This window comes from Chelon labrosus (assembly GCF_963514085.1).
Source record: "Chelon labrosus genome assembly, chromosome: 22".
Classification (NCBI taxonomy): domain Eukaryota; kingdom Metazoa; phylum Chordata; class Actinopteri; order Mugiliformes; family Mugilidae; genus Chelon; species Chelon labrosus.
This window is the reverse complement of record NC_140355.1, coordinates 15,809,579-15,830,958: the sequence shown is the minus strand read 5'-3', so window position 1 is coordinate 15,830,958 and position 21,380 is coordinate 15,809,579. Positions and strand designations below refer to the sequence as shown.

Sequence of the window (21,380 nt, the reverse complement as noted above, 5' to 3'; positions counted from 1 at the left end):
AGGACAGAGGGATAGGATTCAGAAACAGGCCAAGGTATCAGTCTGAGCCTCTGCTACCATCATGATCTCTTCTTAGTTCAATTCATCCATTGTTCTTATCATTATTTTCACTTTCTAACCTTGTGGAAATAAATATTCTTGTGTTTATATGTGTCATTTTTTATTTTGATGTCCTGTTATTTTCAGTTTGGAACCTGTGCACTGCTTCATTGTTTGAATTTGTGGCCTAATTTCTAGGCGGTGCATGTTTTCCCCACCAGTGGATAAAATGTTTCTACTTTTATATCAGTATGCACCTAGGTTAGAGAAGATTTCTGCAGCACTTCCTAGGAGGAGTGCACTCTGCTTCTGCTTGTGTGTTTCTGAGGCCGTGCTGCAGCACAGGGCTTTATGTTTGGTGTCCGGAACCAGCTGAAACCGGTTTGAGGCAGACGGAGGGCTGACAGGAACAATGCCGTCTCTGTGCTCCACTGGGATAGAGATAGCCGAGGCTGCTCCATGGCAGCCCTCCTCAGCTCAGCCCCTGGCTATCGTGGCACAGGCCCTGCTGCTGCTGCTGCCGCCGCCACCGCTCACTTCTGGCTGGATGTCGGAGTGCTATGCAGCATGGCTCACTGCGAGGGGAGCAGGGAGATCTGGGAAGAGATGAGGGCAGGGGGACGTGGCTGGCTGGGAGTCTATGAATCTGCAGCACACACACACACACTCTCACACACACAGGAGCATGATCTATTTGTCTGTTAATATGTCTCTGTGCTGCTAGAGGTGCAGAGAATGACTAAGGACGATCCATACCAGGACCACCACCACTCACCAGATCCCTGGCTGTAACCTGACTCTGTATTCGGGGCCTTTTGCGTGGTTGGGAAGAAACAAGACTTTTTTTTTTTTTTCGGGCAGGGTGGGGTGGATGTCTTTTGTGGGTTAGTAGTGTTGTGACTCTATTTGTTGCAGGATGGAAGGAAGGAAGGAAAGAAGGTTTGGCTAGTGGCTGGAGAGGGACGGAGGCGAGAGGGTGAGGAGTTGCTGATTCACTTGCATGTTTCCACCATTATTTCACAAACACTTTAGTTGCAGTAGTCTTTTACATTGTGTGTTGATTCCAGGTGCTAAAGTGCATGTGTATTAAACTGCTGCCGCTGCTGAGAGAGGTTCTGCGTTGTGTATTTGTCATATTAGTCTGCATTTAATCTTCATTTCTGTTCCATGTCAGGCTGCTCTGGCTGTCATGGCTGTGACTAGCTGTTCTCTCCACCAGGCCTTTCTCTCTCCCCTGCTGCAGCTTCACACAGCTCAGCAGCCATTTTTTCCCCCCTCTCTCACTGCATTTGTCGTCCTCTCTCTCCCCTCTCTGTCCATATCATGTCTCCTTCTCTTATGTCATATGTTTTGCGTCGGCCTCATGTTTACAGCTATCCAATCATCTGGGCTGAATTAAGGATTTATTTATTTATTTATTTTTGTTTTCTGAAACCCAAGCTGAGGCAGTGAGCTATTGGTCTGTGTGTGCAGATGTGGCTGTCATGCATTTGGATCAAAGAGCAGCACTGGTGTAGCAGCACGTACTAACAGAGCAGCTCCATGACTGTGGCTTTTGCCCCAGACAATAAAGACAATGATAATCCACATTCTCTCCATGCTTACAGGTCATACATACACTAACATGATGTTTACTCTTTATATACTCCAATAAATTTAGCTGATCTTCTATCTACTATTAGCTATCTTCTGATGGAAAAAGTACAGTAGTGGCAATAATGTTTTAATAACATAGACTATGTAGCCTGCAATATTTTCCGGATTATAAATCAGAAAATATGCATTCAATAAGTCTATATCACTCTGATGTAGACAGGGATTTAGTGGTGCAGCCTTGCCATGTTGCATCAGCAGCTTTTCAAGAAAAGTATTATTTCATTACCTGGTGTTTTTCTCTCTGAAGTAGGTCAGTGACCCTTCCTGGTCTAAATGTGGCAGTAATCGCACATACTCTTACGTACATAATGTATGTAATTTCTTCAAGTGAGCATGCTTTGATTTGAAGAGGGAGAAGGAGAAGAGAGAACTAAATGTAATATCAAGCATCAGAAAGCAGTGACTAATTCATGGTTAAGGTGGTATTTTAGAAGTTGTACTCTAAGGGGACACTTGCACGCCAAGTGGAGACAATGAAACCACAAAACTAAGGCTTTATTGTGGAGAGAACAGCTAGTCCCCTAAATCCCCTAAAAGTTTAGGCACTATTAAACAATTAAGAACTATTCGTTTCCAATGGTGGAGCATCTGTTTCTATTGCAGTCGAGCACTATTAATATTTTATACTGACTGTGAGTGTATAACCACCCTCCAACAATAAACCCAGCTTTGAAGGTCTGTTGTGTTTGTTACCTCACTGGCATTGGCAGCTTTATTCCTTCTTTTATCATCAAAAATGTTTGTACAGATTTCCGCATTGTTGCCTTTATGTCTCAGCATCGTACCCCTTGAGATAAAATCTCAAAATTTGAACAGAATCAAATCTTAATGAAGGCAAAATTGAAAAGCATGTTTCCAGCTTGGCGAGCATTACATGGAGATGTTCTTCAAAATATCAGCAGTGATACAATATAAATCAGAGCAAATATCTGATCTCAGCATGAATTTTTTCGTTATTTACTATCACTAAAACAAAAGGCCTCATTTATATTTAATTCTCACATTGTATTTCACACTATCATCAGGGTTTAAAGGTTGATGTTAATTATGATGTCCATCCATTCATTTCCAAAGGTTTGGACCAGTGGGTCAAGGGTTTTTGTTGCGCGACAAACATTCATTCATTCATTCAACAATCCACTTTCCACTGTCGAAAGTATGAGCAATGCATCTCTGCAAAGGGTTAAGAGGTCAACTTTACACATAAGACATCTGAATATGAAGCATCAGTTCACAAGGCATCAACCTTTTGTGTAAGACTTAGTTGATCTGGTATGTTGATTTTTTTACAGACCTACTTTTCACTATGAGACCACATGTGGTAGCAAAAATAATACAGTCACACTAAATTCCATCTTTCCATCTTTCTGTTGCATTAGATTTTAATCAAATACACACTATTATACAAAGACAGTATAGAGAGCATACAAACTTGTATGCATGAAAAAGATGCCGGCAAAGAGAGTTACCGAGACCTACATAATTAATAATTTTCTGTTTTATTTGTGTTTCCCAGGCGATCTCCTCACTGGAACAGGAGCAGGAACATGGGAGATATGAAGACGCCAGACTTTGATGACCTGCTGGCGGCCTTCGACATCCCCGACATGGTGGATCCTAAAGCTGCGATTGAATCTGGCCACCAAGATGACCACGATGGACAACCCAAGCAGCCCACTAGCAGGGCAACGGCCGACAAAGACGAGGCCCACAATCCATCAACAGCGCATGACGTTGGTGTTAGTGTCATTGTGAAGAACATCCGAAGCATAGACGCTAGTGAACATGGTGGAACTGTATCAGAGAAGGATGGGCCTGTCCACTCCCACCGCCTCTCCCATTCTGTTGGCAATGGACTTCACAATGGCTTCCTGTCTACAATACCACCTGGTATTCATTACAGCAAGAACAGATGGAAAGCTCACAGAGAGGAAGGACAGAAAATGAACAACCAGTCATCTACCTTCAATCAGTTCAGTCCAATCTCTAGTGCTGAAGAGTTTGATGATGATGATAAAATTGAGGTGGATGACCCCATGGATAAGCAGGGAGGTCAGACTTTCTTTAAGCCTAAGAGAGAGGACCATAGTCCTAAATCTACTGCGGTGGATTGTGTATCTAAACCCAGAACAAAAAAAGGTCAAAAACCTGATCAAAACAACAACGACAATGACGCTGCCACTGGTTGTAAGCCCAACAATCTGTCTCAAGCAACTTTGCATGAGGAGGAACTCAAGGACACTGTCCTCAAGTCTCGAATTAAAGAGTTCAGGGAACCCGGGGAGTCATCAAGACTCGCTAATGTGTCCAGTGTCCCATTGGTAACAGCTAAGTCCTCTACAAAACTTTCATCTTGTATAGCAGCCATAGCAGCTCTCAGCGCCAAAAAGGCCAGCGCTACAGACTTGGGTGGTTCGGACTCTCCAGCAACACAAAAAGAATCCACCCAGACCGGTGAAAGCCCCAGAGCTTCAGAGAAGGAGCAAGAATCAGCCTTAGATTCCCTAAAGAGGCCACCAGCAAGACAGCCGGATAGCCCATCTAGTGTCACCAGTGAAGGCAGCAGCAAAGGTTCTCCAACCTCATCCACAGACACCACCCCGGTCATCCCAAAGGTTAGGATCAAAACAATCAAAACCTCATCTGGACAAATCAAACGAACTGTCACACGAGTCCTCCCAGAGTTTGATCCTGAGGGTCAGAAAAAAGGAGAGAACAGCCCTACAGTCATGGCAACCACCAGTGCAATATTCTCATCAGCCACGAGGCCCTCTCTGCCAGCAACAGTAGTGGCCACCACGGGAGGACCTTCAATTGAAATAACCAAGCAAATGACAATTAAACCGGTGGCGACAGCTTTTCTGCCAGTCTCAGCAGTCAAGACGGCTGGTTCGCAAGTTATCAACCTAAAGCTGGCGAACAACACTACAGTCAAAGCAACAGTCATCCCTGCTGCATCAGTGCAAAGCGCCAGCAGTGCCATCTTGAAAGCTGCGAACGCCATCCAGCAACAGACTGTCATGGTACCTGCCTCCAGCCTGGCAAATGCCAAACTTGTGCCAAAGACAGTCCATCTTACTAACCTCAATCTTCTGCCTCAGACAGTAACCTCTGCTGCCTGTGATCTCCAAAAGGCCCTGTCCTCCTGCAAACAGCCCCAGCATCAACAATCTCAAGTCAAGCAGCAGATGATTCTTGCTGGCCAGGCCTCAAAGAAAGTCTCTAGGGTTCAAGTTTTCACAAGCTCTCAAAGCTCCGTGGTGGATGCCTTCAATAAAGTCCTGAGTAGCATGAATCCTGTGCCTGTGTACGTCCCAAACCTCTCTCCGCCAACGTCAGCCTGTATCGCTCTACCATCACGTGGCTACAAGTGCCTGGAGTGTGGAGACTCATTTGCGCTTGAGAAGAGCCTGACACAGCACTACGAACGTCGCAGTGTGCGGATCGAGGTCACCTGCAACCACTGTGCCAAAAGTCTGGTGTTCTACAACAAGTGCAGCCTCCTGTCTCATGCTAGGGGCCACAAGGACAAAGGGGTAGTCATGCAGTGCTCGCACCTAATCCTGAAGCCCATCCCCGCAGACCAGATGATCAGTGCGTCCACTTCACCAGGACCGCCGAATGCAAACAGCAGCACCTCCACCTCTCAAGCACAGACACCCGCAGGTCAAATCCAACGGAAAGTTTCAGGTGGTGAGTCTAAAACTGCAGTGATCTCAGCCCCTTGCAGTGCTCCTCTTGTAGCAGCCATGCCATTGGTGGATGATGCATCAAAGCTCTGCAGGCACAATTTGAAATGCTTGGAGTGTAACGAAATGTTCCAGGATGACAGCTCGCTAGCCATGCACTATCAACAAGCGCTGGAGTCCAATGGTCAGGTGTGTGCATGTGTAAACCTCTATGTAGCTCGGGCTAAGTTACTTCAGGCAAATCTGGTCCTTAGTACAAAAATTTGTACATGTTTTAGTGTAATCATAAAAGTATTAAGACTTCCCTTTCTCTTCTTATTTGTCCCTTAGAAAACATGCACTATTTGCCAAATGCTTCTCCCGAATCAGTGCAGCTTTCTGTCACACCAGAGAATCCACCAGCACAAGTCTCCTTACATCTGCCCTGAATGTGGAGCCAGCTGCCGCTCAGTCCACTTCCAGTCGCACGTCACCAAGAACTGTTTGCATTACACCCGGAGAGTCGGCTACCGGTCAGTCTATCGCTTTTAGTTTTTATGTTGAGATATAGATTATGAAGCTTGAGATCATGTTCATTTAACTTTAATTCACAAACTATTCCTTAAGCTGAGACTACGGTTTTGGAAAATCTGAATAAAACACACAGTCGTGATGTTCTCTAAGTGGCCACACCCTGCCTTAAATGTCTCTTGTTCTTGCTTTTCTTCCAAACCGCCACTCATAGTGTCATTTTAATTTCAGTAATTATCACATTATGCCTGCTACAGCTTGACAATCCCAAATCTTTGATACAAAACTTTTTGGGAAAGAGTCACCCAAAAAGCAATGCATTAATTTGATCAATTATGGCCCAATTATAACCTCATAGTCTATCAAACTGTTTTTAAACGAGCACCACGTCTTGAAATTTTAAATCGGCTTTGTTACAATATGCTATCCCGTTCCTGTTTGCGTCAGAAAAACTTTTACGCACTTTCACGACATTTCAGATTTGAATTTTGAATTTCAAAGTTGGACTTCATGCTCCAAGACTCATCCAGGCAAAATTATTAACACAAGTCCATATATGTTCTCATAATATATTCTTGGAAAGAGTTAAACGTTAAAGATTAACACTGCCGTCTAACTTGTACCTAGTGTGAACAGCTCGTTAGCTTAGCGTGGCAAGTAGCTTGGCTATGACCAACTTTAAAAATAATTTTTTTTTTAAAAACTCTCACCTACACAATAAAGTCCAACCTGTTAACTGGTACTTGTAGGGACATTTGTTTTCCTTCTAATGGAGCCAGGCTAGCTGCTTGCCCATGCTTCCAGTCCATATGGCTAGCTAAACTAACAATCCCCTGACGCTATAATGAAATACGACAGATCTTTGATAAAACAAGTGAGACTTGTATTTTAAATTTAATAAACAAACTCCCTCACTCAGTGGAATGGGCCAGATTGATTTTGAATCAGCTAAATGTTATTTAAGTCTGACTTTTCCTCCCTCTGTATCCATAATTTCTGTCCCTAGCTGTATCCACTGCAGCGTGATCTTTGCCGATCTTGCGACTCTGAAGTCCCACATCCAGAGTACACACTGCGAGGTCTTCTATAAATGTCCTCTCTGCCCCATGGCCTTCAAGTCTGCACCTGGAACACACTCGCATGTGTACACACAGCACCCAGGAGTGAAGACAGCAGAACCCAAGTAGGTTTTCAGATGCTGCTTCTGCTATTTTTCATTCGCAAAGGTCTGAAATAAAAACAAGGTGTTTCAGCTGACAACCACACACGTCCACGTGATCCTTCTTTTCACGCCCTGCAATGTAATTCCCGGGTCCAATTCACTTTTCTGTGGAAAATCACGCTTCCTGCTTCATCAGTGGGAGGATGTATAGGTTTTAGATGCGGAGGCTTAACATGGGGTTGTTTTTTTCCACATGACAACCTTCCACTGCCTAACATCATTAGCGGGACTGATGATACGGGTGCTCAGAAGCAGCTGTCCTTGCACCAAAGTGCTGTTTATTCCATGACTGTCCCTCCAGATTGAAGCTGATTGTGTCAGATGATGCTCACGAAACCAAATAATGTCTGTTTGTTGAAATCTCAATCTAAAATCAACATTAAGAAAGAACAACTGAATGTTTAGCAGACTTTCCAAGATTACCACGTGTTTCACACCTTGCAATCATCTCTTTCTTCTGTCTTTCAGGGTGATCTATAAATGCTCCATGTGTGATACAGTGTTCACTCTGCAGTCTCTACTCTACACACACTTCGACCAGCACATCGTTAATCATAAAGTATCAGTGTTCAAATGTCCCGACTGTTCGATGCACTATGCACAGAAACAACTCATGTTGGATCATATCAAGGTAGACAAAAATAAAATATTTTATTGAAGCCATTCTTTGTTCATGGTTTATCAAATCTTCTAGGCATAACTTGTGCATGTGTGGTTCTTTTCCAGGCCATCCACGGGACCCTGAAGACCATAGAGGGTCCACCGAACTTGGGTATCAACCTTCCTCTCAGCACAAAGCCCACCAATTCTAACAGCGCCAACAGCCCCCCGAGAAATATCAACAAAGACGGAGGAAGTGTCAAGGGTCAAGACAAGGGAGAAAAGAAGCCTTCACCGTCACCGCTGAAGAAGACCAACTGTTCGGCAGACTTGAAGAGCCCTGCCAGCTCAGGATACAAATGTGGAGATTGCGGCGGCCTCTTTAGTTCCAGGGAGCTGTTTGTGGCGCACGTGAGGCGAGAACATGGCAAGGTGAAGGTTTGAAACTACGCTCAATACTGGCAATGTTGGGACATGTTGCCATTATTGCCTGTTCAATGGTGGTTCAGCTAATGATAGACCAATCGGACCAAAGAGACCAGCATAACCCTGTGTCAAGCAGATTTGTAAGAAAGCAAACATAAACTTACTGCATGCAAGTATAGAAGAAACACACGTGAAAATGTACCAAAGCCAGCCTCTTATAATGATAAGACAAAAGACATAATCTTGGACATTCTCCCCTTGCAGATACTGAAGAAGCACCCGTGCCGACAGTGTGACAAGTCTTTCAGCTCATCCCACAGTCTCTGCAGACACAACCGTCTCAAACATAAGGGTCTGCGGAAGGTCTACACCTGCCCGTGAGTACATGCGAAAATGCATGCAAACTGTATGTTTGCAAATAAGAGAAAACTAAATGTTCATGACAGTCCGTCAAGGAGTTATAATTGCTATTTTGCTACTTTGATAGGCACTGCCCAGCTCTAAGTCAGCCCTTTACTAAAAGAGTGCTGCTGGATCAGCACATTAAGCTGATGCATGGCGTTAAAGACGCCGAAGGAAAGACTGTTAACCCTGAAAATGTGGAGGCTTCATCTGACAAGGAAACGGTACTGTGAGGCTCCTTTTCTACCTTCATGTTTTTCCTCTACATCCTTAGCTAACTGAACCTCTTTTACAGATCCTGAGCCCCAAAAGGAAGGCAGAAGAGGCTGAGGGGTCTCCAGGTTTGAACTCCAGGGGATCCGACTCGCAGCCGTTGAAGAGACTCAAGGTGAACATCCTCAAAGTTCACAAGTGCGCCGTGTGCGGGTTCGCCACCGAAGATATCTCCGCTTTCCACGAGCACATTCCCCAGCACAAGACCGACGGCTCCTCCTACCAGTGTCAGGAGTGCGGCCTGTGCTACACCTCCCACCGCTCACTGGCCCGACACCTCTTCATCGTCCATCGGCTGAAGGAGCCGCATGGCCTCGCTCGATACAACGGGCGGGGCAAGGAGGACGAGGAGAGTCAGAGAGAGAACCAGTTAGACGTCACGGACGAGAACGATGACGGCACGCCTAGCACAAAATGCAAAGTGTGCGGGAAGATGTTTGAAACGGAGGGACATCTGAATACTCACATGAGGACGCATGGGATGGCGTTCATCAGGTCGAAGAGACTGAGTAAGGCTGAAAAATAAGAGCAAGAGACTTTAAACCATTCCATAAAAAGCAACACAGATCTCTAAACCTACAGTACCTCCGTTGGCTGTAGCTATGCTGTAGATGTACGAACATAAACACACACAAATATGTAATATACAACAAAGCCACTTTATGTGTCTTTTTAGTAAATTGAGAAAAATAGTTTTTTTTACACATATAGACGTTTCTATAGGCCTTGAACTGAGTTGAGCCTTTTATTGTAAGCAGTTTCCATAGTCGTGTTCTCACTAGAAAATGTATGAATATGTTGTTGTAATGGGATTAATCCTCATACAGGCAGCAGTGTTCTGAATGTCGATGCTGCTAACGTCCGACGAATGTCCGGTTGATAAATATATATAGAGCTGTGGGAGCTAGTTTCCCCCGGTGTACAGGTTTGTTGCACCTCAATTTCAACTTATTTTAGGTTTTCTAAAAATAAGACCCCCAGCTCTGGTCTCGTAATACACCCAGAAACAACTGATCCCAAACGAAATCTCCGCAATAAGTTTGAGCTAAAGTAAAAAATGTAAGATTTCAGGACAATCAGCTGAAGAGGACGCCTTTCATCCGTCTCATTTCCACACCGCTTTATTAATGTTAACGTCATTTACATATCACATACGCAACAATATATTACAGAAGTATTTAAAAAGAGTCAAACATTATTCTATCTTTTAAAGACAAAACATATGGGCCAAATTTGCTTTTTAAAAAGTATTTTGTAAAGGATTGTGAATCTTTTTTATGTTTTCATTCCTGTCTTAATATACTATAAAATGGCAGCTATTTCAGATCACAAGTCACTTAAAAATATTTATATACCTGAGTATTTAAAATATACAAAGTGCTTTTTTTGAGCAGCATATTAGCCGTTATAGGACAATAGCAATACGGTTGTAATAAACCTGTATTACATCCATATATCAACATTACCGTTTTAGTTTTCTGCTTTTTACATTTTTGTCTACATTTGGGATAATGTGGAATAATCATGATGAATGTTCACTGACGGATATTACACTGGGGAAAACGAATGTAAACTTTGCTGTAAATCTGAATTGGGGGGAGACGGCACGTTCGATTAAACACCATCTCAAGATTGTTTTTTTCCATTGCTTTCTTTGTTCTGAGCTTTTCCAGAAGACGTCCACCGGTTTGTTTTATTGCTTTTTTCCTGCAACGATGATACAACTTTAAGTGTCTTGCTGCCTGTGAGAAGCAGTCTGTGACTTGTCCATTGATTAGAGCGTGTCTTGCTGCTGCTGCTTGCTGCCATTTTTAGACATTTCTGATGCTTGTGTACAAAGTTGTTCTTTTATCTCAATAAATGATGAAAACTGTCAGGAGGAAGATCTGATGGCGACAGCACATGAGGCATCAGCTCTTCCCTGTGAAAATAGTTCAGAAATCAAGTCATGATTATTCAGACTTACACTTGCTGGATTTTGATAAATGCTGTTTTAACTGTCATACAGCTGTTTCCTAATAAGATCCACTTTATGCAGATTAGAGTAATTTGAGTTGGTTTAAATACTGAGAATGTCAGACAAACTTTTCCAGTTTCCTGTAGCATTAAAGCTGCACCTATCCAAACAATCAATCAAATTACTTTTTGTAATCCGAAGAGGGAACAAAAATATTCACAGTGTTAGTGAATAATTTCTCTTCCCTATGGATAGTTTGTGTGGTTAATGTGTGATTACTTCTGGCGTCAGTTATCCGCCCTGTTTTCTCTCTGAGGAACATGCCAAGACCAAGGTCCCTCTTTGGCATCTTCAGTCTCACTCTCTGGGGGATACTTTGCATTACAGACATAGCTGTAGAGTATAATGCCCTCTGTCACTGTCTGACAATTTGTATTTCCTAGCTGGTGTGAATGCTTATCTTCATGTTTATGTACAATAGCCAATTGGATGCTAACACATCTCCCGTTTGCTGCCTCGGCCTTGCTTGCTAGTATAAGAATCTGAGCTTTACAGTTTGTCCCTTAGAACTGAGGTGGACTCATGCACTTATGTTGTGATGACGAAGCTTATACGGGCCTAAATAAACTCCTTCAGGCAATAAGACATACAGGACTCTGGTGCTTCTCGTTCTTCATCGGCATCACCACAAATTCCTCCCTAACAACTGGCGTCACGAACAGGATCTCAATAGAACAGCGACTCGGTAAGTGCAAATGTATAATGTCTTGTTATATATTGTGCCTTGCCCTGTCTGCGTTTGACGAGATCACGAAATAAAAATGTAAAATGGGAGATAAACTTTTGATAAAGAACTCGTATTAATAGTGATACTTCATTATTAATTCTGTATAAGAAAAGCGTTTTAACTTAAAGTGAATTATCAGTTTTGCAAAGTGCTTATGGTTGTGAGGAAGAGCTGGGTGAGCTTATCACCGTTCTGGGTGCGGTGAAAGTCCGTGCCCGTCACAGAAGGGCCCACCTGAGACCTCTGGTCATAGGAAAGGGATTTTTGGGGTGGATAGATAGAGATCTGCTTCACCAGAGATCAAGATCGGGGACCACCCATCTGTGTCCGTCGGGAACAAAGTTAAGTGTGTATACACTGAGACAAAACGTCTACCTTCACACGTACAACACTGAAAATTTATGTAAGGTATTAGGTACTGAATGTTGCACTAGGATCTCAGATGCTACAGCTGATGTCATGGACCTGGTACACACCACTGAGCAAGGTATTGAAGAACTGCACAAAACACATAGCTTCACCCTTGGTGATTTCACTAGCATATTTGGACATTGGGGTGCAGGAATTGTCAGATTTTTGATCCTTCTTGTTGCTGTTGTTATTGTTCTCCTAGCTGTTTTGTGTGCCTGTCTCAGAGTGGTGATTAAGGTGTACTGCACAAGAGCTGCCGGTGTGGTTACAATGTGTGTTGTTATTGTTGTCTGAAGTCCTCATCACTCATTGAGGTAATAAATCATTGATGCATATGTCTGCTTGACATATGAGGAGAAGTTGAAGATCAAAGAGATGGATTCCATACCACCATGCATCATATGGTGGTATGGACACACAGTACGCTCTAGTTTCCCTTTGCTCTTAAGGTTTAGCATATTACAGCTCATGGTTTGGTTCAATTTCCCCTTGTTTTAACGACTGTTTAAATCATACTATTGTTATTTTTGGAGTCCACTGTGCATAAACGGGATTTGTGCAGCCATAAATCTGCATGAAAGAAGAAGAAGAAGAAGAAGAAGAAGGAATGCTCTGACTCGTCAAAGCTGGCCCAAAAGTCGTTCAAATTCTTAAATTTTCTTACAGCACTCAACAATCTAGTGAGTATCTGTTAGGGAATAAATAAATAAAAGCTAAATAAATAAAGTTGATAATGACTGAGGCGGGCCGTTAGCACTGATGCCCCGCAGCATGAAGGTTCTGGGTTCGAATCCATGGGCCGACTGGGCCTTTCTGTGTGGAGTTATGTTCTCCCTGTGTCTGAGTGGGTTCTCTCCGGGTACTCCAGCTTACTCCCACCGTCCAAAATCATGCTTGTTAGGTTAACTGGTGATTCTAAATTGGCCGTAGGTGTGAGTGTGAATGGTTGTCTGTGTTAGCCCTGTGATAGACTGGCGACCTGTCCATTGTGTGCCCCACCTTTCACCCGATGACAGCTGGGATAGGCTCCAGCACCCCCCGCGACCCTTCACAGGACAAGCGGTTACAGAAGACGAATGAGTGAATGACACCTGGCACCTGAGTTGGCATAATCTGTGTATGCAGGAGTTATTTTTGAAACACTGCTCCATTTTAGCCTCACAGGGTGACGCTACTTTGAGTGTTGTGGCCAAAAACTGACACTAACTGTTATTTACTAACTGAACCGCCCATTGAACTCAGAATTATATGTCAGAAGAAGGACTTTGCATGTGTTTACTCTCTGAGAGTGACCTTAAAGGTTATAATCTGACTTGATCGCTGCAACCTGTCAGTGTTGCTCATGTTTTTAGGACAATTTCCCCCTCTAGTGGTCAATCTGTGGTGATGTGGCGTGTCTTCCACTTTTCAGAAATGAGATCTTCACAGTAGCGAAAGCGCAGGTGTTTTAGTTAAGGCTGATTTCAACAAGCGGCAACTCTGGACTTTGTGCGTCCTGGATCACTTTCATTTCTTAGATGGAAGTTTAATGAAATCAAATGCAAATGTCTGTGTAGGTTTTCAGTCATGCAAGTCGTGGTATACGCGTGAATGGTTGTCTGTCTCTCTGTGTTAGCCCTGCGATAGACTGGAGACCTGTCCAGGGTGGACAAGCGGTTGCAGAAGATGAATAAATTAATGAATGAATGAAGTCGTGGTATAAAATTACAAGCACATCCATAACAATCAGACCATCCAGCCACTCTTTGTGGATATTCAGATATGTATGTACTATAGACAGTCAAATCATTCTAATATTATTCCACAAAATACAGTTGGACGTATTGTGAAACATTCGTTTGGCTTTTAAAGAAATATAACCCTGTTGCCTGTCACTATCCCTAGGCTTTCACTTTAATTATGTTGCTGATGTGCGAGGCCCGGATCTTTCTGTAAGCCCCTCATCCTCTTTCATGTAACCAAATCCTGTTCACACCTGATATAGAAAACCAGGGGAAAAGCAATAAAGCAGGTTTTCAATTTAGCCGTGAACGATGAATTTCACGCCTCTCTCTGGATGAAGATGTGCCCCCTCCTATGTTATTTAAACACCTTCTCTTTACTAAAAAGGCGCAGTCGGCTCTAAAAATGGCCCCGAGTTCGCTGGTGTTCCTTCTGTTCGTTAGGGGTGTCGTCTCGACGGAGAACTCAGAGGCCTCGACCGCGTCCCAGAGATGTATGAAGGATACCGACACTTTTCTCTCGGACATTAACCAGGACAAGCCAAAGGAATATGCTGTTCAGAGTGAGTGTTGCTGCTTTTTTGTTTTATCAGACTGGGTCAGTGGCAGTTATGGCTCATTTACCGTTTTAATGAGGGGGCGTTCAGAATGGTCTACCCAAGAAATAAATCTTAAAGTCACATGTTCAGTGCTAGTTCAGATTAAAAAGTATAAATATATGTAATGAATTTAAACTTTATTTACTAAACAACAATTATAAGGATACTACTTTTTTTGTTTAACTGAAAATGATTCACTTTTTAAAGTTTATAACAAGTCTATACATTAGACTTGAACGGATGTATGACGTGAAACTGAAGGCTCAATTTGTTGTCAACCACATTATTTCAGACTGAAGCTTAATATAGGATGTGGGTGGGGAGGGAGGGGGGAGGCAAGTGACACTTGAAACCTGATTGGAGCACATACGTTATGTAAAATGCAAGGTGCATTGAACATTGTGCATTAAAACTGGAAACAATAGCATCTTAAATGTCTAGAATGATTAATGAAGACACTTTTGCAGGGGCTGTATAGTATTCGTAAGTGTGACAATTTCAAGACATTTTGAACGACGCAAACCCATATTTTTAACTTTTTCATCTTTTATATTTCACAGGAAAGTCGTTTAATAGGCACAGAAAGCATAATTGCACAATTACGGTGCAACATATCAACCTCTTATAGGCAAAATTAACAAATCATGCCCCACAGTTCCTGGAGATGGCATTTAAATCAGCTTTTGTTTTGTTTCTCCGTGTGCCGCCAGTGTACGACGCATTTGGAAAGATGGGTAGCAACGTCAAAGGAGGCAACGCCAACCGGCCCGGTCTGCTGCAGCAGTGCCGCTCGGCCCACGGCCCCAGCTTCTCTGGACAGTACTGCCAGGTGTTCCTTAGGCAGGTAACAACGACAGCAACAACCATAAATCATAACCGTTACATATCCGGTGACAACAGTGGTGTAGTCTAGTTTATTCTAGTGGGTATAGCACCCCTCCCAGAGCAGCAGCTGATCCAAAATGGCCCCACACAAGAACGGCCACGCTTATTAATGCATAAAGTATGCATATCCCAAAAAAAGGTTTAAAAAAGGCAACTGGACTTGTAGAGTTTTTTGAGAAGACGTTTCACCACTCATCCGAGTAGCTTCTTCAGTTCTAGGGGACTGGGGATTGGTACATGTTGGTACATGTACCAACACAGGAGAGCCAGTTCATCAGGAAACGATTCACCGATAACGATACACCTGAGGGACAAAGGACACTCCTTTGAAGGTAACAACGTCCAAATCTTAGCCAGGGAAGACTGTCTTCTCAAAAAACCTTACAAGTCCAGTTGCTTTTTTTTTTTTAAACCTTTTTTGGATACACCATGACCTGGATGACCGAGAACCTTCACAGACATAAAGTATGCATCCACACATAACTGAGGTCATGAAAGACTGATTATGTATTATCTAAATGTAAATGAATTGTGAGCAGCACAAGATGTATACCAGATATCAACAGCTGGACTTTAATTAACCATTGAACAGCCAGTGACAAGACAAGACAAATAAGTTTCAAATAAAGAAAAACGAATGAATAAATAAATAACAATATACTCACACAAATAAAGTTTAAGCAATCAAGTGCAAAAAATGGTGCAAAGGTAGAGTTCTCATCCACAACACACACACGGAAGCCCCTATTTGGATCGATCCGCCCACCACTACCCTATGGTCCAAAAGCCAGGAGGATCAAAACAGAGAGGGCGAATTTATAAACGGGAAAGTGGTTATACGGAATTTCAGGACCTTTTCCAGTGGGTATACCTGCATATCACGTAGACTACACCACTGTGGTGACAGGAAGCAGATTGTAATCAACTTGTTTTATGACTGCAGGGAACAGTCCAGTACTTTGTGGGTATTTGTGTGCCTGATTCATGCCAGGAGGAGGAGGTGCAAACATTGGTGCTTCACGGTCAGTGACTCTGAAACCTGTTTGCTCTGGATTCATTGAAATGTCATTCTGGTTTATTTTACATGTGACTTTTTTTTTTTTTTTATTTAAAACAGACAGACTTCAGTTTAATCAGATTTCTCTCATTCCTCCACTGCCTGCCATCCTGGTCAACGAGTCCACCCAGAAGATGATCATGATCCACTGTATGTCAAGCAAGCCTGAGCCCGATGACGCCAACGCCTCCCTTATCGTCTGTCTGTCAGTATACGACCGGGCTCAGTTCACCTTATTATGCGCATGCGTGCTTGTGCTTGTAAACTGAGCCCTTTATATCCTACAGGTTTGTTTGCTGCGTGATGGTGGCACCTCCTCTGGCGGCCACCCTGTTTACAGCTATAATGAGGTGGCAGCGGAACAGGGAGGTCAGTCCCACGGTGGAGTCGACCCGTTTGAACTCCGGCCTCAACCTTTACGGCTCATCCGGCGGCGAAATTAATAACAGCATCTCAGAAGAAAATAGTACGTGTATATTTATACGATGTATATTTTGCATATTCTGATTAATAATCAGAATAATCTTGATTTTGTTGATAATCAGCCTTTTTAAATATCGTCTTCATCAGACAGCAGACCTGAACAAGCGTGTCATCCGTCTGGGTACGAATGCCTTCAGGCGTTATCCCTGCAGACCACCAGCCAGGGGGTCTTAAGCACCTCCCCGTCCATCCCAGGAGGAGGTTACTCCTCGCTGAACGGCATCCGCGTTCTCAGCCTGTTATGGATCGTGTGCGGCCACTCTGCACAGTTTCCTGTAATCAGCACCTTAGGTACGACAGGAAACACGCAATCTGTACGTCACCTAAATATTCTTTCACTTCATTGTTTCGATATCTCTGTTGCAGACAACTACAAAGACTGGAAGAAAACTGTTGAAAGCAGCCCTCTGCACGTGCTCACCATCAGCGGGCCTGTTTTTCTGGCCGTGGACACCTTCTTGTTGCTGGGGTGAGAATGGAAAACAAATTATTTATCACGTGTGAGTTTTTAAGTTGCTAGTTTCGATGAGTTTCGTGTTTCAGGGGTCTGCTCAGCGCCCGGTCCCTGCTGGGCTCCATCGACAAGGCAGAAGGCAAACTGAGCACCAGATTGGTTGCAAACTATCTATTCAAGAGAATCAAAAGGTACAATTATAATTATTATCGTTGTCTACGCGTGTGGCGATATAAATGTGAATTCTCCTCATCTGTTTATGTTTCTTCTCTGCAGGATTCAGCCGTTGCATTTGTTCATCATGTGCCTAACCATCGGCCTCATCTCTTCGATCCAGTGGGGGCCGTACTGGTTCCCGTTTGTAGACACAATGATGGACTGTAATGCCTACTGGTGGGCTAATTTACTGCTGATTAGCAATCTCCTCCCAGTCCACGAGATAGTAGGTTTAATTTAGACCAACACGCTGCATTTTAAAGTCAGATTACACTCTTTATTCTTAACATTTAATCTCCTAATCTCTCTTCAGTGTATTCCTTGGACGTGGTACTTGTCTCTGGACTTCCAGTGTTACGCCACCACTCCCCTCTTGGTTTATTTTTACAGACTGTACGTCTACATCCTTTTTTTAAATGTGATTCTGAAATATCGTTAAAAGTCGACATGCCTCTACATTGGCTTGTTGTATTTTTCCATCAGACACAGAGGCGTGTTCGCGATCGTCGCAGGAGGCCTTCTGCTGATGACCACGGTGGCCAGTGCAGTCATAACGGCACTCATGCACTTACCGGTATTTCAGCCATCGACAATGTAAGACAATCTAGTGCTAGTGCAAAAACTTAAAGAACTAAAATATGAAATATTAGGTGAAAACCAAACCAAATTTGCTTTATGTTTTGCAGGACATCCGAGAATTATGTTTTATATTACTATGTGAAACCCTACACAAGATATGGGCCATTTCTGATAGGGATCTTGACTGGAATATACCTGACAACAAAGAAAGCTCAGTTGTTAAAGCAAAAGGTGAGAGAACATCTAAATATGCGGAGAGGCATCTATGCAAAAATCTTGCCTATGTTGCATTTAAAGACCAGTAGTTGTAATGCCACTTATGTGCTTATCCTGTCTCTTGCTGCTGGTCCAGTGGCAGGCAGTGCTCGGTTGGTTCTGCTGTCTGTCACTCATGGCTGCTTTGGTTGGACTGGCCTACATCCTCAGGGAGACCCCAGCCTACCCTTCTCTGCCACACGCCCTCTACCAGGGGCTGCACCGACCGCTCTGGGCGCTGGCCGTTACCTGGATCATACTGGCCTGCGAGGAGGGCTACGGAGGTAAACCTAAAGTTGGGGATGAACAAATCTGCTCTGCAGGAAAAAAGAGTTTCATAAGACCATACTCCTTATGGAAGCCGAAATATACAACACATTTAAAGACATTTAATTTGTATTTTCTTTGTTTCTCCAGGATTCATCAACAGCCTCTTGTCACAGGGTATCTGGGTCCCTCTTTCCAACATTAGTTTTGCCTGCTATCTGTGTCACCCCATCTTCATCATCCTCTACATTGGCTTGCAAGAAACCCCAATCCACTACACGGACATCAATTTCGTAAGTGTTGTGCATTTCATTTCATTCAGAGTGCTTTTCTAATCATTTGACCCTCGTCTTCATCTTGCCGTACCTCTGTGTGTCTGCCTCCTTCAGATGTACCTGTTCCTTGGGCACGTGGTGCTGACGCTGGTGGCGAGCTACGTGCTTACCGTGTTAGTGGAGAGGCCCTACCTCTTCCTAAAATGGAGACACTAATTTTACTAACACGCTTTGTCCTATATTTTGTTTGTGCTTCGTTCTTTTACTTTCACCCATTTATGTCAGTAATATACCAGTGTGGAGTATTTCTTATTCACATTGGTTTGCTGAGGTTACTATTTTATCATTTGATAATTTACCACGTGTTCAAACAGAAAACATGTTGCAGATCCGACATTTTTATATTACCTCATATCACGTTCTGTGTTGCCATGTAAGATTTATTTTTTTTTTTTCATAATAACACATTTTAGGAAGTGTTCTGCAGATAATGTGTCTGTATTCATTGCTCATTAACCCTTCAAAAGACCAAACTTGGACCGTATGCGGCACTGTCTGTCTTTTGCAGCTGTGGACGTTGCTCTGCGGCTGCAAAAGTAATCATCAGAGCATTTGTGGATGAATCTACGATGCTTTAAATTGCATTTATGGTAGCTGTTCTGTTCTTTGACTGCTCTTTAATGCATCTTTTCTGCTGTGCTTTTGTCAAGATAAGACCACCAGTGCAATAAATCAAAGGTGATCCAGCTTGTAGATGCAGCAGCGCACAGCTAATGCAACCAGATTCACGCATTTCAACAAGGCAATGGGAACATTTATTTATAAAAGAAAAGGAAAACCAACAATGACCTTTTGCGGGGTCAGTAAGTGTTTTTTGTTTTTTGTTTTTTTTCAATGCAAAGAAATTGAGTTGGTTTAAGGTAAATGGTTTCACATGTAAAATAATGTGTCATCTGCATATAAAGATTTGTAGGTTTGCAGTGGGAATTACCCCCTCCACCCCTGTGAGAGACGGAGCTGACCAAAGCTTGAGAATACCCAGGTGGTTTGCAGAAAAAAAGGTTTTGTTCACCCAAGAATGCAAAAAGAAGTAACTTACAAAAAATTAATTAAGGTTCTGGGCCCAAAAAAGAGGTCAAATTATCAGAACAACTCAGCTATAACTGAAAAAACTAATCGGAACAGACTGAAACAAACTCAACAAACAGACCTAACACAATGAACACAATGGGGAACATATATAGTGGCTGGTCAGACCACATAGACACACTAGGGGGAACTCAGAAACACTACACTAACAATTAACATCTAACAAAAAAAACAAACACAAAACCCCCCAGAAAAATCTTCTCTGACAAAGCCATTAACAAAGAAATAACAAAATTATATATACTAAGAAAATAAACAAATAAAGCCAAACTAAGCTAAATCCTCCTCCCCCTGAGGTGTGGGGAGTTGGTGCAGCCCAATCAGCCAAGGAGTCTATTCTGCAGGCCTGAGCCTTTGCTCCATGCCTGCAGAAGCAGCACCATGAGCGGACCCCACCAGCACTTGTAACTCTGAAAGAGATTAACAAAATTAAAACTGGTTAATCTGCAACATAATATAAATGTAATGAGTGAAACAAACCCGTGTCATGTCTTTTATCTGTAAACTATGTGTGTAAAAAGTAACCATTTAAAGCAAACTAATTAAGAACACAAATTAACTACAAACTAAAGGTATCAGTGGCAGGGGGTTACGGACTTTTCATGTGGGTGCAGCCATCACAACACCACACTGCTGCTGTTTTAGTGCAATGATGGGTGTGTGATTACACAAACGAGCATATTTTTGACTCAAAATGGAGATAACCCAAGTTCGGGGCACGAGGATGCAGGCAAAAGTCCCAAATCCGAAACTTTGGGGTCAAATTCCACTCCACAGTGCTTAGAAGTTCCGTCCATCACCACATGACGACCGTCCAAACGATTTGATTGACCCGATCTGCTGGAGTACAATCAGTTCCCAATGGAGCAACTCCAGGCAAGCTTGCTGCCATAAAATAGTTGCCACTGGGAATGCAATTAATGGCAGGGGTAGTTTGACAGCAGGCAGTAAAAAGGCAACCTATTAGCAAAAGGCTAAACTAAAGAGGAAGAAAAACCTAGGTGACAACATCGAGTATAGAGCAGGAAATCAGGTGGCACTTACAGATCCCTTTTTAAGCCATTCAAAATGAATTTTTCTCACTTTGAAGATCATTTTCATGCAGCTCACTCATACATTATATTACTCCCCCGCCATCCTTCTCCTTCTATTAAAAGCTCTGGTGTAAGACAATTATTTACAAATTGCTTCTGACGATGGCTTCGCTGCACTTTCCGTCACAGTGAGTCAGAACTTACAAGTGGCTCTGACTCAGATGACGAGCTCATAACAAAGGTTTTCAATTTCTTATGACGCAGAACCGCCACGCGCCTGCGTTTCCATCCTCGCACTCCAGTTATGTTCGGCCTGAGCTTTGTCGCGTGGCACTTCAAGCTCAGGGTTTTATTCACTGTTGGTATTTTTTCCTGTTCAAAACCTTTTGGCATGAAATGTTCGAGATAAAAAATACATCTACAGCTTATAGGGA

At 43.0% G+C, this 21,380-nt stretch overlaps 2 protein-coding genes across 2 annotated transcripts; both read left to right on the top strand.

Annotated features, from left to right (window-relative positions):
* Positions 1–962: 962 nt before the first annotated feature.
* znf532 (zinc finger protein 532) lies at positions 963–11,055 on the top strand. Its single transcript, XM_084572365.1, has 9 exons — positions 963–1,015; positions 3,212–5,573; positions 5,715–5,896; positions 6,901–7,077; positions 7,585–7,747; positions 7,843–8,148; positions 8,407–8,519; positions 8,630–8,768; positions 8,840–11,055. The coding sequence occupies exons 2-9, from the start codon at positions 3,243–3,245 to the stop codon at positions 9,341–9,343; spliced, it is 3,915 nt and encodes a 1,304-aa protein (XP_084428491.1). The 5' UTR covers positions 963–1,015; positions 3,212–3,242; the 3' UTR covers positions 9,344–11,055.
* A 3,044-nt stretch (positions 11,056–14,099) lies between these two features.
* Positions 14,100–19,448, top strand: oacyl (O-acyltransferase like; the record flags this gene model as incomplete). Its single annotated transcript, XM_084572649.1, has 15 exons — positions 14,100–14,256; positions 15,003–15,136; positions 16,121–16,203; positions 16,299–16,439; positions 16,522–16,706; positions 16,805–17,008; positions 17,084–17,186; positions 17,261–17,362; positions 17,448–17,613; positions 17,701–17,780; positions 17,871–17,981; positions 18,074–18,197; positions 18,319–18,505; positions 18,639–18,781; positions 18,878–19,448. 15 exons carry the CDS (start codon positions 14,100–14,102, stop codon positions 18,977–18,979), a joined length of 2,022 nt encoding a protein of 673 aa, XP_084428775.1. The 3' UTR covers positions 18,980–19,448.
* Between the last annotated feature and the right edge of the window lie 1,932 nt (positions 19,449–21,380).

Coding starts and splice junctions, on each gene's coding strand:
- znf532 (XM_084572365.1), top strand. CDS start 3,243: ATGGGAGATATGAAGACGCCAGACTTTGATGACCTGCTGGCGGCCTTC. Junction 5,897..6,900: donor ACCCGGAGAGTCGGCTACCG/GTCAGTCTATCG, acceptor TTCTGTCCCTAG/CTGTATCCACTGCAGCGTGA. Junction 8,520..8,629: donor CGGAAGGTCTACACCTGCCC/GTGAGTACATGC, acceptor CTACTTTGATAG/GCACTGCCCAGCTCTAAGTC.